Source organism: Vulpes lagopus, chromosome 7, assembly GCF_018345385.1.
Source record: "Vulpes lagopus strain Blue_001 chromosome 7, ASM1834538v1, whole genome shotgun sequence".
Classification (NCBI taxonomy): domain Eukaryota; kingdom Metazoa; phylum Chordata; class Mammalia; order Carnivora; family Canidae; genus Vulpes; species Vulpes lagopus.
Window position 1 is genome coordinate 12,010,582 of NC_054830.1, and position 17,603 is coordinate 12,028,184.

The 17,603-nt window shown below is 49.7% G+C and overlaps 1 protein-coding gene across 17 annotated transcripts in view; it reads right to left on the minus strand.

The window, feature by feature from the left end:
- The window catches only part of EPS15L1 (epidermal growth factor receptor pathway substrate 15 like 1), a 96,793-nt gene that overhangs the window by 45,658 nt on the left and 33,532 nt on the right, over positions 1 to 17,603 (minus strand). For all 17 annotated transcript variants that reach the window (XM_041761469.1, XM_041761457.1, XM_041761454.1 and 14 more), the window contains exons 8-13: positions 15,981 to 16,040; positions 12,294 to 12,527; positions 7,508 to 7,665; positions 4,429 to 4,585; positions 3,740 to 3,825; positions 2,829 to 2,901 (exon numbers count right to left, since the gene is read on the minus strand). In XM_041761469.1, coding sequence (XP_041617403.1) covers positions 2,829 to 2,901; positions 3,740 to 3,825; positions 4,429 to 4,585; positions 7,508 to 7,665; positions 12,294 to 12,527; positions 15,981 to 16,040 — 768 coding nt within the window. The remainder of the gene's footprint in view (positions 1 to 2,828; positions 2,902 to 3,739; positions 3,826 to 4,428; positions 4,586 to 7,507; positions 7,666 to 12,293; positions 12,528 to 15,980; positions 16,041 to 17,603) is intronic.

A 17,603-nucleotide genomic window follows, 5' to 3' on the forward strand; every position in this document is an offset into this window, starting at 1 on the left:
AGAAAGTAGACAAGTGGCTGCTGGGGGGTTGGGGAGGGGAACAAGGACTGCTAATGGGGATGGGGCTCCCTTTTGGAGTAATGAAAGTGCTGAAGAACTGATAGTGGTGATGGTTGCACAACTCTGTGCACACATGAAACACCACTGAATTATGCACTTTAAGTGGATGGATTGTGTACTGTGTGAGTTCTATCTCAGTAACGCTGTTTTCACAGAAAGAAAATAAAACAAAAAAAAAAAAAAAAAGAAAAGAAAACGAAAAACCAGGCAAAGATGCTGCAGATGTTCACCAGAACAAAAGCGATGGAAATGGAAGTGAGAGACCCCAATGGAGGATGGGGAAGGGGTACCATGAGAACAGGACAGTGGGGGCTGAAGCCAAGCATTGGCTGCCTAAAACCAAACATAAACAGGCCTGAGGACAAAGGACCCATACTCTATAGGGGGCCCAACCCGAAGACTGTGCTAGCGGGTGTGGCAAGTGATCATCTGGCCAGACTCAGGTGGGGAAAGGTGGCAGGAACCAAAGCCAAACCTGGTTTTCACAGGGGAACTTTTAAAAAATACACAGTGTTCTGTCTATGACCAAAAAGCTACCATTAAGCACTACAGCAGAGACCCGGGCTGGCCTGCTTACAAATGAGGCCCCCCACAGAACAAGGGCCAGTCTGGCTGGCACTGGGCTCCCTCCCCCCCAGCTCTGGGGGGCTATCAGGGCACACAAGAACCCTAGCACCTCAAAGGCTGCAGGTGTGTGCCATCAGAGCCCACCATCTAGGGTTCCAATTGGCCTGAATGCACCTAGCGCAGACCAGAGAGGACAGTACTTCCAGATGTCAGAATAAGTCACCACAAAGACCTGACATCTTCCTCAGAATCACCCAGAGCAGGCACCAGAGACCTGATGACTGGTTTCCTCAGTAGTTAAAGGACATCATAGCATCCAGATCCTCAGGGACCAGAATACAAACCAAAGCATGTTCATGGCAATCCAGACACAACAGGAAGGGAGAACCAGCCACACATCCTGTCACTGGCTGGGCCCAGCACAGGCATGAGGGAACACAAGGCCAGCTCCACCACACCACAGGGCTAAAAGGATAGAGCATGAGGGGATGCAGGTGACAGAGGAGCAGGAGTGGGCTCTGTGTCTGAGGGATCAATTCTAGGACATGGATGGAAATCAGAGGCCTGAGAGAATAAAGTGACAGGATGAAAGTACTGTGGGGGCTTTCAGAAAAATAGTAACATCACCTGCAAGGTGCTCTTACAACTGAAGCAGCTCATTTGAGCAAAAAGCTCCTCCTGCCAGAGGCAGGCCAGTCCCTGCTTTCCAATCCAAAACATTCTAGGAGACCATCTACAGCCCCATCCTCACTGCTCACTTCTCACAGAGAGTGAGATGCTGGGAAAGGAAAGAAGGGTCTGGACACTGCACAGCACAAACTAATGGGTGTCCTGAAGCAGGGTGGGCACATCCACCCCACCTCACCCGCAGACCATAGCCATGACATTTCCCACAGATCGGTGAAATGTACTATCCACCTAGTATCCCAGAGTCCTCCAGTCCCCTTGTGGGTAGTACAGGGGAGGGCCGCCCAGCACCTCAGGAGCCCAAATGAGTCAGATGCTACTTAGTTCCCCTGACTCGGGTCTACACCCTAGGAGGTGGACCAGAAAGAACCGGCCACTCCTGTAGTACACATGGCAGACAGTTGCTTCTCTTGGCTCTGTGAGCAGCCCAGGCATTGGCCCTCATTGCCAGCTGGGGAGATAGAAGCCACCCATCCAGGTCACTCAGGTGAGACATGGTGGAGCTGGAGTCCTGCATACTTGGCTGTGCTCCTCTCCCCTGGCCCAAGTCTGAGCTCAGAACATTCAAAGGCCTCAAGTAGAGACCACCAGTACCAGTGGCACTTGTAGGGGTCACTCTCAGGGTGCCATAGCCACCTCTAGTATCCTCACAGTGGCAGTGCCTTCTCTGTCCATTCAGACCCGAGGCATCGTGGGAACCCACATCTCTTTGATGATGCTGCTGCCCAGTGCTGACTGATTTGATCCTGATGCAGAATCCCTTCTGCTCAAATTATGAGAAGAGCAAGAAGGGCCCCAAGTGAGCGCTGAGCATGTGCCAGACCCCACTTTCCAGGCCCACAACCCAGGAAAGTAAAACACTCATTACCAATGTCATACAAGATCCAGAGGTGTTGAGTAACTTGCCCAAGGTCACACAGCTAAGGAGAACTGGGTTCGAGCTCAGCAGTCAGACCCCCAGTCTCTGTGTCACCACCACCTGCTAGGAGACACTCAAGGAAGCAGGACTGTCCTAGAAAAAGGTTAGCAGCTACTGTCTAAACTTCAAAAACTGAGACTTGAGTGAAAAAAGCCAGACACAAAAGACCTCACGTTGAATGTCCAGAACAGACACATTCATAGAAAAAGAAAGCAGATTAGTAGTTGCCAGGGGCTGGAAGGGGAGGTTACGGAGGAGACGGGTGAGGGCCAATGGTCATGGGGTTTCTTTTCAGGATGATGGAAATGTTCTGGAATGAAACAGAGGGAATAGCCAAGCAACATACTGAATATGCTAAAACCCACTGAATTAATTGTATCTTTTAAAGTGGCAAATTTTATGTAATGTGACTTATATAGCTCAATTGAAAAAAAAAAAAAAAGACACCCCTGTCTATGGTTATAGGAAACTTAAAAATCCCACCTAGAAGCCCCCCAGAAGCCCGTGTTTCCAGTTAAGTGCCCCGACCCACAGACAGGCGTGGCCTGTGAGGCGCAGGTCATAGCTGCCTGCCCAGGGTGGGCACTATGCTTACCTGTACTTCGTTGCTTTTCTGCCTGATTGCCTCTTCCTTTTCTCTGATGTCTTGTTCCAGGGAGTATTTCTCTCTGGGCATTGAAAGATTTCAGGGAAGCGCAGATGAGCGACAACATGACAACAGCCATCGTGTATTTTCTCCACACCCGATTCCGTCCACACCCACAGAACCCAGCTCAGCTGGCTCCCAGCGACCGTGCACCCTACGTCATTCCTTCCCCTCAAGCATGAGTGGAATCTGTGGATATGATGAGGCATCACTCCCAGTGAGACCACTCGAGCCTCTGGAGCAGGGGGAAGTGGTCAGAGCGATGGCCAGGGTGAGGAGGGCTCAGCATGCCCTCACTGACCTTACCCAGGGACAGCAAAGCATTTTTTGAGCCCTTCTGCTCACTGCTCTCCCCCAGAATTATCTGTGGTTTCGAAGAGGATCCCAGGGACATATAAAGTGGATGCATTTCTTTATGCCAGCTTCCGAGAGTGCAGACACCCCATCCAGAGCCCTTGTTTACAGGTGAGAAACTGAGGCAGTAGGGACAGAGAGGAGCCAGAGACCTGGACATGACACCTCTCTCAGTTTAGCTCTTGGTCCTAAGCCATTAATTTGCCACCTAAGACTCAGTGGTCTTATGTGCAGAGGGAGAACAAGGCCTTCCTGAGGTTGGGGGGAGCAGCCCAGTAACACCTGCCTGAGACCCCCCCAGCCCACAGGGACTCCCACAGACGCCATCACTCAAGCTTAGTTAAGTCAACTCAGGAAATCGGGGCGACATGCAGCCCTGCATTTCTGCTGCACAAACTTGGGATAGTCAACCTGCTGCACGCCTCACAGGCCCCTGGTGCTTGTGGTGCCAAGCTAGGGTGGGGCTGTGTGAGATCCAGGTTCACAGGGGAAGGAGCTTTAACCACCTTTGTAACTGAGCAATCTCCTGGCTGATATCGTCAAGTTCCTTCACACCAGTAAACTCCCCGGATCCGAGACAACTTGAACCATCCTGGAACCAAATTCATATACAGAATTAAACATTGACAAGCTAAGGGGTGCCTGGGTTGCTCAGTCGCCTAAGCATCCAACTCTTGATTTTGGCTTAGGTCATGATCTTGGGGGTGTGAGACTGAGCTCAGTGCTCAGCATGGAGCCTGCTTAAGATTCTCTTGTTCCCTCTCCCTCTGCCTCCTGCCTTAAAAAAAATTGACAAACTAAGGGGTGCTTGGCTGGCTCAACTGGTAGAGCACGTGACTCTGGATCTCCAGCCCTACATGGGGTTCAGAGATTACTTAAAAATAAATCTTTAAAAAAAAGTTTGACAAAAAAAAAAATTGACAAGCTGACCTTACCACCCAGCAAGTCCTAGTAGGTCTTAGTATGAAGGATAGAATCATAGTATCTCCAATTCACAGTAGCCAAAGGGCCAGCATCCAGTCTGGAACACTATCCCAGTGGCCCAGACACCCCCCCAGACCCACCCCTGGGCCCCTGGTGAAAGCAGGCAAGGAAAGCAGGGCACTGGTCTGCTCACACAGGCCACTACCGCCACCTGGTGGCAGGCCGCGGGAAACCACACAAACATGATGGGGTTGTGGCCAGCAGTACTCACCGGGATGGGAGTGCCTCTCTCAGAGGGCGGGACCATGTCCGGCGACAGGACTTGAGGGGGGTCGATGCCTTTACTGACCTTCTGCTGAATGAAGTACATAGCTAGCGCAAATTGGTCTTTACTTAACTTTCCTGTTTGCCTCGTATCGGCCAGGGCCCTGGGAGAAACGTGCAGATGCTAATTACACATCGGAGACAAGAATTCGGCCCTGCATGGTAAGTACAAATCACAGAACCCATCCTTTTAAGAAATGAACAGTGACAATACAAACAATGGGGCACAGCAGCAACTTCTTTTCTACTGAACATCCCGACAGCAATCCTGACACCCCCCTACCCAAGCACCCTGCCCCGCGGCTAGTTAAGGAGGGGGTTGTCAGGACAGGAAGGGGGGCCTCACCTGGCTGGAGAACCACCAAACCCCACCTCACAGGCCAAGGTTGGCAGGCCTCTGGGAAGATCTCACTGGCAATAATCAGAAATGCCACCAACTCTCTATGGCCTGTACATGGAGAACTGCAATGGTCCAAGGATGGAGCAGCCGTTCTCACGGACACAGATGTTGGGCCCGACTGTGCACCCTTGGGTCTTTAGCCATAGCCCTGTAGCCTGGGTTATGTGAGCAGCCTGAGCTGCTGGCTTTTAATGGAGATGACAGCAGCAGCATTTTGGGTTGTCGTCATGAGGAGATGGGCCCCAGAAAGCCACACCTGACCATGCCGCACAGGACAGTCCCTCACTGCTAAGGTATCCCTGCTCACTTGGCCTTCTGGCATCCTGGCTGACAGGCAAGGCAGCATATAAACCAGCAGCACGCAGAACCCCTGCAAAGCCGGAGAGAGCAGCTCTGCAACCAGCCCAGTAACCAAGGAGCTGGCCATTATGGGAAGGAAAGCTTCAAGTGGTTGGACAAGACCTCCAGGCCTACAAAACTGTCTCATTCTGGCCACTCAAGAGGGTCTCACTTCCCACTACTCATAGTGACTGCAGAACAATGACGCCACTCTCTAACTCAAAGGAGAAGAGAGCCGCCCGGAATGGTAAACAGACTCGGGCCCAAACAGCCAATGAACAGAGCCAAGGGGAGGCAGAGACCCCACTGAGTATCACTGATAAAGGCTGCTTTAAAAGCCTCTTCAGGGGCGCCTGGGTGGCTCAGTTAGTTAAGTGTCTGCCTTTGGCTCGGGGTCAAGATCTCAGGGTCCGGGGACCCAGCCCTACATCAGGCTCCCTGCTCAGTAGGGAGGTTTACTTCTCCCTCTGCCACTCCCTCTGCTTATGCTCGCATTCTCTCAAATAAAGAAATAAACGATCTTTTTCTAAAATGTTTTTGAAAATTAAAAATATAGAAACATCTTCTTTCTTGTTGCAGTTTGAAGGTAAGATGTGCGGATTCTGCACATCAGGGCCAGTTCTGTCGCACACCCAGCCCACAGCTACTCCTGGGCCAAGGCGTCTTCTTTTAGCCCCTCTCTTGCTCCCTATCTCTAAAGGAGCATGGGCTCTGAGGCCCGCATGCCAGGTGCCTGGCCAGCCTCCACCCATGACAGCTCAAGTGCACACCCTGGCTCCAGGGCTGTGCGCACAACCCTCACCCCCACCCCCCGCCAGCCCTCCGGGCATGTTATCTGGATTTCAGTTATGGCTCTCTAGCTCCGGCTACCTGCAGACAAACTGAGACTGTCGTTTTACTTTCCCAGCAGTTATTCTAGAGCTTAGAGCTTGCTCAGCTCTGCCTTTTTCCTTTGCTTTTTTTTTTCTTTTGGATTTTATTTATTGAGAGACACAGAGAGGCAGAGACACAGGCAGAGGGAGAAGCAGGCTCCCTGTGGGGAGCCCGATGTCAGGCTCAATCCCAGGACCCTAGGATCATGACCTGAGCCGAAGGCAGACACTCAACCATTAAGCCAACCAGGTGCCCCTTCCCTTTGCTCTTAATATGCAAAGCTTTCTGCATTCCTTCTTTGAATCCAAGTATATTTCATGATTTCACTGTGCCATTTCCCTGTTGCTGCACCACTTACAGGTTGAGAGGATGTCCCTACACTATGATCAGGGTGCTGCATCACTACCGTTGATCGCATGCATATCCACTTCAAGGTGATAAAGTGGACAATGCATTTCATTGGCTTCTCAAAGTGGGCACTGGAGTTGAAGGGCCAGAGAATGATTGCTCCTGACCTGTCAGAAGCCATCAGCCTCCCCAAGCTGTTTCATGATTAACTCTGTGCGTCATACATTCCTTCTGAAGAGAAAGGATAACAGCGTGTTTTTTCAGGTTGGGGACTCCCCTCACAATGTGGACGTCTATGAATGACTGCTGAGGACAGTTATTTTCCCAACCTACTAACATGCGAAATTTCACTGCTCTTCTTTGGAGGGGTTCACCTCTCCAGAATTATATGGAAATTCTCTCCTTGACTTCCAAGTGAAGCCCCGCTAAGTCCCGAAGACAAAGTCAGAAAGTGACTTTCCCCACTGGCCAGTTACAAAAAGAGGCCTCCCAGCACCGTGAAGATTGCTCTGGTCTACCCTGCAGGAAAGTGGGGGTGAGGACGGCTCCCTGACTGGCCCTGAGGCATGGACCAGAGTCTTGTTGACTGCTCAGCCTCCTGATGGGAGCCAAGTCACTGACCACAGGGTCTCCCAGGAGCTGCTGGAATTATACTGCACACCGCCCCCATACAGGGGCAGGGCCAGGTGAGTGCACCCCATCTGGCTGTGGCAAAGGCCTGCACCTCTTGCTAGAACCAGCATAACCAACAGCAAGAACTTGCCCCAGCCACTCAAGCATATCTCCCTAGAGCTCTCTAAAGGGTCCAAACAGGTGGAGAGAGAGCTGCCATGCCTAGGAAAAGGGAAAGGGCCTTCACGCTTATACCTCACCCAGCCCCTACCCAACCAGGCAGATCTGGAGGCCTGCTGCGGGGCTGGAGAGGTGGCCCTGACCACCGCACTCTGATGGCCGCCTGTTTTCCTTCAGCACCAGCCTCACTTCCTCGGGGCCCTCGGAGCTACCCTCAGTCACTGCCTCTCCACAGGAGGCCCATACACACAGATGTCCAGCTACCCGTCCTTACCATATGTGTGCTAGAAGGTTCTGGGTGAGGCCTGAGTGCATGAAGATCTCCTTCACCTCCTGGCCACTCACATAGCCATCTAGGTCCAGGTCGGTCTTCAGGAATATTTCGTCAAATCGCATCTTATCTGCAACTGGCACCACCCAGCTCACTGTTGGCTGAAAGGGTTTCAAAACAGTTGGTCTTGAGCTTCTCGTCACCGTAAACATGTGCTATTAAAGCACTTCCACGTATTCCTGATGGGAGGACTACTGAGTGCTTGTGGGTAGCACGGCTCCATGAACCAACAGGGCAGACAGGAGCCCTGTTCTGAGTGGGGAAACTGAGGCTGAGTAGTGAACACCACTCAGTCAGCCTCACCCAGCAGCCAAGGTGAGCCTCTCCCAGCCCATCGCAGCATCTCCTCCTCCTTATATTTAGATGGAGGTAAAGATCCAGCAGGTGAAGGGGGCTCGAAGGGAAGCTGATGACCTCCTTCCAGAGAAGGGCTCCAAGTGTGCAAGGCAAGACCCTCCTAACGGCCCATGTTAGAAGGACAGTCTCCTGACAACCAGCCAGCCCCACTCCCATGCCAGGATTTCTGGTCCTCTTGTCTTCTGCCTGCAGACACTGCTCTGCAGCTGCCAGAGGTATCCTTGATGCCCACCATCTGGGATCCTGTGCAGATTCCATCCTTTGCCCTGACTCAGTTCTCTGTGACACTGCAATCTCCCCATGAGGTGTTGGCACACACCCAGCACTGATGGGCAACCAATGAGGCGGACATGAAAATGGTGTCTGCTAGATGGACAGGAACCCAGGGTCCCTGCGTGCTGGTGGGGGAATCTGGGCCCCGAACGAGCATGCCATCCACCTACAAGGGCCCCACCACCCTCGACACTGCTCTGGCAGATGGAAGTAAGAGAATCTGAGAGCCTCGTGTGGTGCTATTTTGGCAGCTGTGGGGCTTGGCCCCTGCTACACGTGTGACCCCTCACGCTGCCTGCTCAGGTATACACGAGAGGGCAAATGCCACCAAGGGTCTACCGGGGACCACGCACCTCCTAATTCAGGAAGATCGGGGCCCCTTCAACTGCTAATTCTGGACGCATCACCTCTGACCTTTAGCATGCTCATTGAACCAAGATCCACAGTGCCTCTGCTCCTTTTTCTAGGGATGTTTTTCTTCATCTGCTTTTTCTGAACAGGTCTCCCTCGCTATCCAAATCCAGCATGATCCTGACGGGAGCACTGGGAATCCAGAAAGCAAGGGTGGGAAGCAATGGACACCATGGTACCCATATTATTTCAATTTCAGGATTCTGGATAGGGAAAATGATTTAGTCCAGCAAGGCTTTATCAGAATTTATGGACCAAATTCAAACAGCAAGGGCTCAGGCAGCAGTTCAGATAACAAGAGAGACTTGCACTTTGCTTGTTGCATTACGTGAATTTTTGTAAGCTACCCCAGAGTAGAGGTAAAAATACACGTAAAAGATCTCTAATGAAGAAGAGGCTTGTTGTCTTTACACCCAGTAACTAGAGTAAGCTAAACCTCAAATGCCAAGAAACCTGAGAAGGCTGTAACAGCGGGTCAGACAAGCTATAAATTGAGGGAGACGCTGGTTTCTGTGATCCACAAGTCCCAAGAGATTATTACAACCCCGGGATGACAAGAATCATGGTTGACCATGATTAACCTAACGGTTAACCTGCAAACAAAATGAGTTTGCTGCCTGATTTCTGGGTCTCAGAGTATGTCAGCAGCAACACTCTGAAGCCTACATGGCTACAAATCCAACATGGGACAGCCTTCTCCTCAGAGCTGGTCTCCCAGAACGGGCTGGGTTTAAGGCTGGCTTAGCAGCCACAGGTCCCCTCCAATAAAGAGCAACAGAGCCTAGTAGCTAGAAGGAGCTGCACCCCACAGCTGGCAGGAGGACAGTACCTGGTAGCCCCTGCCTGGTGGGGAGAGAAGTGAGGGAGGGGACACCATGGGGACTGTGGGTCCCCGGAACTGCTTGCTCTCACATCTGTGATTCTAACAGCTGTCCCCATCCTTGGGGCGGGAAAGCACCCATTTCTTCCCACCCCCACCCACCCTGGTAACATAAGTCTAGTTGTAATCAGCAGCATGCTCCCAGGGTCTGGGGAGAGCCACCAGATCACCATGGACAGGAGTTACAAGGCTGGTCAACCTGTACCTGTTAGCAACTCTGGCCCCACTTGCCTCCTTGTCAGTTAAACCTGTCACCACTAACCTAACCTGCAGTACTTAGTAAGAACTTTCAGCAAGAATTTTGCAGACATAGGTGCTGCTTGTCTTGGAAAACAGCTTGTGCAGGTCTAAGTTATCAGTCTTGGCCCCCTCTCTAACTCCATCCCACCCTTCTTCCTGTTTCTAGAGGTTACCACTTGAGAGTCTTGACACAGACTAGTCCTCTGATGACTTTTTGTCATTCAGGTGTCAGCTCAGGTATCATCTCCTTTGTGACCTTCTAGCTGACCCCATCTGTAGGAGCACAGCCCTCTCCTCGCCCCAGTGCTTCCAGGCCAGGCCCTGTTCTGCTTTTCATAGTTACCTGACCTTCCTTGGTTTATTGATATGGTTATCATCTATCTCTCCAAGAAGCACAGAGGCCAGTCCCACAGTCACCGCGACATCCCCAGGATGTGCCAGGCACGGCTGGTGAGCTGCTGAGCTGGTGAAGATGCCCAGACTGGACCATCTGGACATGGGGCTTATTAATAGATACCAACCTGAGGGGAAGCCCTGTCACCTCTGCCCCTCTGCCCAGCTGGGGCAGTGACAGGGGCTATATTAGCCCCCTGACCAAACCACCCTGACCCTCTCAGAGAGGACTCTTGCTCCTGAAAATGAGCCACTCCCTTCCCCACCAACACCAAGTAGAATGTTTAACTTCAAAAATATGTCATGCATAACAGAATCATCATCTGATCCTGAGTTTCTGAAGCATTAAGTATCTGACAATTCATTTTTTATTGTAATTTAAATGCCTGTCATTACGCTTTTGATTGCTGAGGCACCCATTTCAAAAACAGCCATCCTGAGTAAACACATTACCAACCACACACGACCAGGGAAAGAACCAGGCCAGCCCAAGACGGTTCCCTGGGAAACCCGGGGTGTCCTAGATAAATGGCCTCCTGAGTGACACCACTTTTCCCTTTCCATGCTTTCATTTCCACTCTTATGTTTTAAATTCACCAGTAAAGAGTGAACCCAAGAAACCCTAGGCCCCCATCCTCGACCCCAAAAAGGTAGAGCCCCATGCCTGAGCTCGCTCTCTCTCTACCCCTGGCTTTGCTATGGTGCCAGGGGTGTGATGTACACTCTGCAGGACCTGTGAGTAATAAATCTTAGTTTTTAAAATTTTCCTGATGGTTGTTGGTGAAGTACATTTTGCAATCCTAACAAGAGCCACAAAGACACTTGCTCCAGTCGAGGAAGTATCTGTGGGGGCTCGCCAAAAGTAACGGGGGGCCTAAGTGAATGCCACAGCCATTCCTAGCCAACAGTGTCACTTACTGATAGGCTGAGACCAAGATCGTTTCTCATTTCTACTTTTATGGTTCATATCTGAATTTGCATGGCAGTGCTGGCTGGCCCTCTTCATGTCACCTGCACTGCTTTCCCTTTGAAACCACAAATAAGGCAGAAAGCAAGGCATGACTCAGGATGTAACTCATGGTCACATTCTTGCATGTTTTAGATAATCTCAAAGGCACCTTTTTATAAAAGACCCCTTTATGGTGTGCTACATTTGCCAGAACAAGAAATGTCTTTTTGAAATATAAGATGCTGCCCGCTGGGAGTCAGAGCCCCCACACTGTCTTCTTAACAAGACATAGATGTCTCCCTTGCTCCTGTGATATTCAACATCTTTACTGAGCATCAAAGTATCCGGGTTGTTCTGACACTGAGATTACAACCAAGAACTAACTCTGCTCTCATGCAGCTAAGCGGGAGGGGAGTAGGAGAAAGAGACAGATAATACATAATTAACAACAAAACAGGCCAGGCATGGGAAATATAGAATGCAGGGTGGAAAGAGCCCAGGGCACACTGGCTATGATCACACCAAAGCCCCTGGATAAGATGCCCTGTGAGCAGAGGCCTCGCAAAACAAAGTGCTGGGTACAATCTGGGAAAGCACCAGCCCAGCAGAGGTGCTGCCTAAGGCAGAAGGAATAGAGAGCCCAAAGGGTAGAGCAAACTAAGTGTGTCTGAGGAAGGATGGCATTTGTTTGCAAAGGAATGAGAAACTTAACTCCAAATCCCTGTAGCTACAGACTCAATTTTTGTGCCACCCACCCCCGCCTCTCACCCCAGAATTCCTGTTAAAACCCTAATCCCAATGTGATGGTATTGGGAAGTGAGGCCTTCGGAAGGTGAGTACTTCATGAGGGTGGAGTTCCATGAATATGATCATTCCCCTCATAAGGGAACCCCAGAGAGCTCCCTCGTCCTTTCTACCACCTGAAGACAGCGAGGAAACTCAATCTGTGAACCCAGAATCAGGCTCTCATCAGACACCAAATCTGCCTGTGCCTGGATCTTGGGACTTCCTAGCCTCTAGGTTTTTTGGGAGAAATAAATGTTTGTTACAGTCAGCGAGTCTATGGTACTAAGGTGCCAACCATAAATATCGTTTGAAAAAACACAATCACAAATGTTACCTTTCTGGAGTCACAAATTACTTGCTCCCAAGGAACATCTGGCTGGGACTCTGCAAGTATACACGGCTGCTCCAAGAAGCAGCCACGCATGCAGAGGGCACCATACCTGTGTTTGCTTGATGCTGTGCTTGGGAGACAAGCTTCCCGTGCTGTTCAGGCTGCTGACGCTGCCGTGGGAAGGCGTGGAGCGGAGGCTGTCTTTTGGCGGGGGGCTGGCAGGCAAGACGGGCACAGCGCCTGGGAACACCGTCTTCTTCCTCTTAGAAGGTGGGATGAGGGATGGGGGCAGGACAGAGGGCACAGGCTCCTTCTCAAGAGCTCGGTACACCAAGTGCATCGCCTGTGAATGCGAAAGAGAATAACGTTCAGGTGGCCAGGCACAGGCCGTGGCAGGGAGAGGGAAGCTTTTTCTGGGACTGTGATGCTGTGACAATGACTGCTCTTTTTGAGGCCACTTCTAAGTGGAACAAAGTAAAAAATAAACCTTTACCGATGCATTCTCTTCCAAAGCATCATTTTTCCGGGATGTGTTTAATCACATAAGACCAACACAAGCACAAAAGGAATTCAATCGTGTCAGACTCCACACATGTCCCTTCACCACACAGCTCCAGGGCTGATGACTCCCCAAGTGCTAGAATTTGAAGTCTAAAGATACACTGAGAACTGTGCTTACTTCCTGTTTCAGACAGGCAAAGAAAAGAAACTTTGTCTAAAACAAAGATTTAAGTCTGTTTTCAAGCTTAACAAAACCCTTTGTTACACCAAGGGTCCTTGGGTGGCTCAGTCAGTATTGATTTCAGTTCAGGTCATGACCTCAGGGTCCTGAGATCAAGCCCCATGTCTGGCTCTGTGCTGGCTCTGTGCTGGGCATAGAGCCTGCTTAAGATTCTCTCTCTCCTACTCCCCCAGACCTCGCTCTCAAAAAAAAAAAAAAAAAAAAAAGGACAAAATCAAAATTCTAACCCTTCCCACTTAAAAATATTCCTTGAGGTGCTATCTGCATTTAGACCAGATCACTAACATAAGTAAAATTTACCATCACTTAAAAATGCTATAGAAAAAAAAAAGAGAAAAAAAAAAAAAGAAGAAAAAAAAAATGCTATAGAATGTTAAAAACCCAGCAAGTGATGAAAAGAAACCCAAATGACACAATTATAAGACCCATTTACAGAACAACATAAATCTCAGCTGAAATGATGGGAAATGATACAAACAAAACAATAATGGAAACTTGGGGCTCCTGAGGCCGTGCAGAGAGGGGCACATTCCCAGGTTCACTCTAGGCCAGTCATCCCATTCCTGGGAATCACCCCAAGAGCAGTTCAATGAAACAAGCACCTTAAGACAAGTATGGTCACTGGAAATATAAAAACTAAATAACGAGAGACTAGAAGACAGGGAAGCTAGTATTCAATGGAGAAAGAGTTTCAGTTTTGCAGCATGAAGGATCTTGGAGATGGGAGGTGGTGACAGCTGCACAGCTACATAAAAGTATGCCACTGAACCACACACTTGAAAATGGCAGGGTGCCTAGGCGGCTGTCAGTTGGGTGTTGGCCTTCAGCTCAGGTCATGATCCCAGGGTCCTGGGATCAAGCCCCATGTCAGGCTCCCTGCTTTAGCAGGGAGTCTGATTCTCCCTCTACCTCTGCCCCATCCCCATTCATGTGCTCTCTCTAATAAATAAATAAATTTTTTTAAAAAATGGCTATGATGATAAATTTTATGTTCTATATATTTTACCACAATTAAAAAAAAAAAAAAAAAAAAAACAGGGATACCTGGAATGGCTCAGTGAGTTAAGCACCCAACCCTGATTTCAGCTCAGGTTGTGATCTCAGGGTTGTGAGGTCTCACTGCAGTCTGCTTGTGATTCTTGCTCTCCTTCTCCCTCTGCCCCTCCCCCTGCTTTTGGCCACTCATTCATGCTAATAAAGAAATAAATAAATCTTTTTTAAAAAATTAAAACATATTGCCCTTAACTACAAGAAGCTACTTTGTTCTCCTTTGAGATTCAAGGTAACAAGGTGAGTGAATAAATCTCATGAATGGAAAAGGTCAAAGATGTGAGGTGGAGGGAAGGGAGGAAGAAGAGGAGACAGAATGACACAGGCCCAGGGTGAGGAGGGCTGGCATGTGAGGACCTGAGCATGGCCGCTAGGCCACGGAAGAGGAAGGGGGTGGGGAGCTGGAAGGGTGTGAAGGGAGTAGCTGCATGGTAAGGCAGCCTACAGTACAGGAGAGCCCCGATCAACACACAGACATCACTGCCATTAAAAGGAGAAGAGGGCAGGAGTACCAGGGTTCAACATAAGCAGACCTGAAAATAGACGGTGGTGCCTTGGAGCATCTGCTGGGTACGTCTACATGTACACCTACTCCCAACTCTGTCTACTGAGAGGTCCTGGAAGCAGTGGTATCCCAGGAGCACTGAGCACCCCAGAGCCCACATCCTGGTTTCTAACACCATTCTCCACTACATGGAACCAGGGCTCCCTGGAGAAACAGGGTTGGGGCAGGAAATATACAGGAGGAGCCATCAGCCATCTCACCATGCCAAAAGGAAGCCAAGTGCTCTGACAATGATGGAATGTGACCAAAGGACAAAGGAGGCAGCTGGGAAGAGCTCTACATAGGCAGAGTAAATCACACAACCAAAAACATTATAAACCATGGAACAGAGGATACAGCCATGAGTCCACTCTGACACAAATTCCTTATAGTAGAAGACTAACTAAAAATGTGCAAAAAGTGCCAGAATTAGAAACTTGTCTGGCAACCACCATAATCTTCAATCAGGTGAGAGTCCTGGGAGGACATGAGAACTAGTGGGTGAGAGGTGGAAGAGTAATGAAGTGTCCAGTCTCCAAGTATCTCCCACAAGACACTGAGTCACAGGAAGAGAGTAACTCTGCAGGGAGAAACCTGCAGCCTCCACCAACCACAATCAAGGTGGACACCATGTCGACAATGGGGCAAGAAGATAGCACAGGTCCTGTCAATGGCACAGACCCCAAGAAAAACAAGCCATCACCTCGGTGGAGTCCTGCCCCACACAAGGGCATGACCTGGATTGTCAGAGGAAACAGTTGATATCCCCAAGCTAAGGGACACTCCACAAACTGCTGGCCTACACTCTTCAAAATGCGCACAGGCCCATGAGACACAGAGATAAATAGAGCTGTTGCTCCAGATTAGAGGATAGGAAAGAGACTGTGGAATGTAACAAAGGAGGCTGGAACTTCTTAGATGCAAAGAATGTTTGGGGAAAGTGGTACAGTCTGAGTCATATTCTTAGACAATACATAAAGACATATTAATATGGAAGCTATATGACAAGACACACAACAGATACTATAATTATTAGATAGACATTGTCTATGTTAATTTCCTGATTTTGAATTGGACGCTGGGTATGTAAGAGAATTTCCTGGTTTTAGGAAATACACACTGAAGTATTCTGGGACAAACCAGTATGGTGTCTGTAACTTACTCCAAAACGGCCCAAAGGAAAATTTTAGGTGTGTGTATACGTACATATGTATGGCGAGAGAGGGAAGGAGGAAGCAGATAAAGCAATATGGTAAAATAATACCACTGGGGAATTTTACTGAAGGGTATTCCAAAGAATTCTCTGTATTACTGCCACTTTTCTTTAAATCCAAAATATATCAATTTTTATCTGATTTTTAAAAATCAGATAAAAAAAAAAAAGACTCCAGAAATCCCACATGAACTATACATTTCCTTCCTCAGTAGGGTGGGAAAAGAGAGTCACAGCAGGGCCATACCACAGCAAACTCATCTCTGTCCAGGTGCCCATCCTTGTCGATGTCACTGAGGTCCCAGACCTGCAAGGGAAAGAAAGCAAGGCTTACTGGGGAAGGAAGCATGCCTGCCAGAACTCAGATTCCGAGTGCTCTGGGCATACCAGGGCTACGACAAGGCAATCAAAATACATTTAAGAACCAGTCGGTGGGTTGTCTGAAAAACCACCAGCTGAGGAAGTATTGTCAATTCCAAGATCCCTTCCGTTACATTACGTTCATTTTCTCTAACGTACAATCATAATAATAACCAGGTCCACCTTGGTTTTTTTTACCGTCTTACAAGGAATTCTTGGACAGAAAAGATGGTTTGGTTTTGGCACAGGTGTTGCTCCAACACAAACTGTCCCCACCCCCCCTTTCACACTGTGCTGAGCTGAGGTCCGCCAAGTCTCCTCTCCTCTCCCGCTGGTGGATGATGAGGCAGATGCCACTGAGGATGCATGGCCCATCGCACACTTTGAAGATGAGGCTGGCAGGTAAGAGTTTCTATACTGGGCCAAAGGTCAGGTGCCAGATTTTTTTTTCTAAAGCACAATCAAAGCACTAACTTCCTGACCCAAGTCAGCCCCAACTCAAACCAGCAGGCCTGTTTGACTCGGACAACACGGTATGGCACCAGTATCTAGAACCAAGCAGACCCCTTAGCATCCAAACATGGTGGTATTTCATGCGCTGGCTACCCTCTCAGTCAATCATGAGCAACATCAGCCCAGGGACATTTCTCCCACGCAAGTCCCCCTCCCCAGCCCTGCCACCATCTTTGACTTGGGCCTCTCCAATACTCCACAAAGGCCACAGCCTCCAGTTGGCTTCTTTGCCTCCGATCCTTTCCCTAGGGTTACAATGGGGACTGTTCTAGAATGCACTCTAAGCCTGTCCCCTAGACTGGCACATGGAACCTCCTTGGCCTATACAGGTCCTTGTACCACATCCCAGCTTCCAGGGACTCCATCCACTTCACTCTCTAGGGAGCCCAAATTGCTCGCAGTCCCTTCAAGCATATAGATGGCCTTTGGGAGGTGTTCTGCATCAGGCTGAATGCTTTATGCCTCTGGTTTCAATGCAGGAAGCAGGGGTTCGGGAAGAGTAACTTTTCCAAAGATATGGCACTTGCCTGGGGGAACTTGGAGGAGAATGAGACTTCCTGACTCCACGTCTCTCCCCGCCCAGGGCCTCTGCATCTCAGCACCACTGCCATTCGGGACCTTATCGGTGTCTGTGGTGGGGCTAACCTGGCACTGCATGGTGTTGAACAGCATCCCAAGCCTCCACCTACCTGATGCCAACAACACCTGCCCCATGTGGGACCACCAGAACTGTCTCCAGACACGGCTCAACATCCTCCAGGGGAGGAAGTACGTGGTAAGAACACCAGCCCTCCCCAGCATGCCTCTGCTCATGCCACTATGTGCCTGGCCTCCTCATCCTGTCATCAGCCACTCATCTCTTCACTCTGGAGGACACAACCCTGAAGGGCCTATTCTAGGCAGCCCTCCCTGCCTGCCCTGTATGCTTCCTCTCTGCCACTGTCCCCACTGGGCAGAATCACAATTATCAGGGAGGCAATGGGCAGTAGGGGGTCAC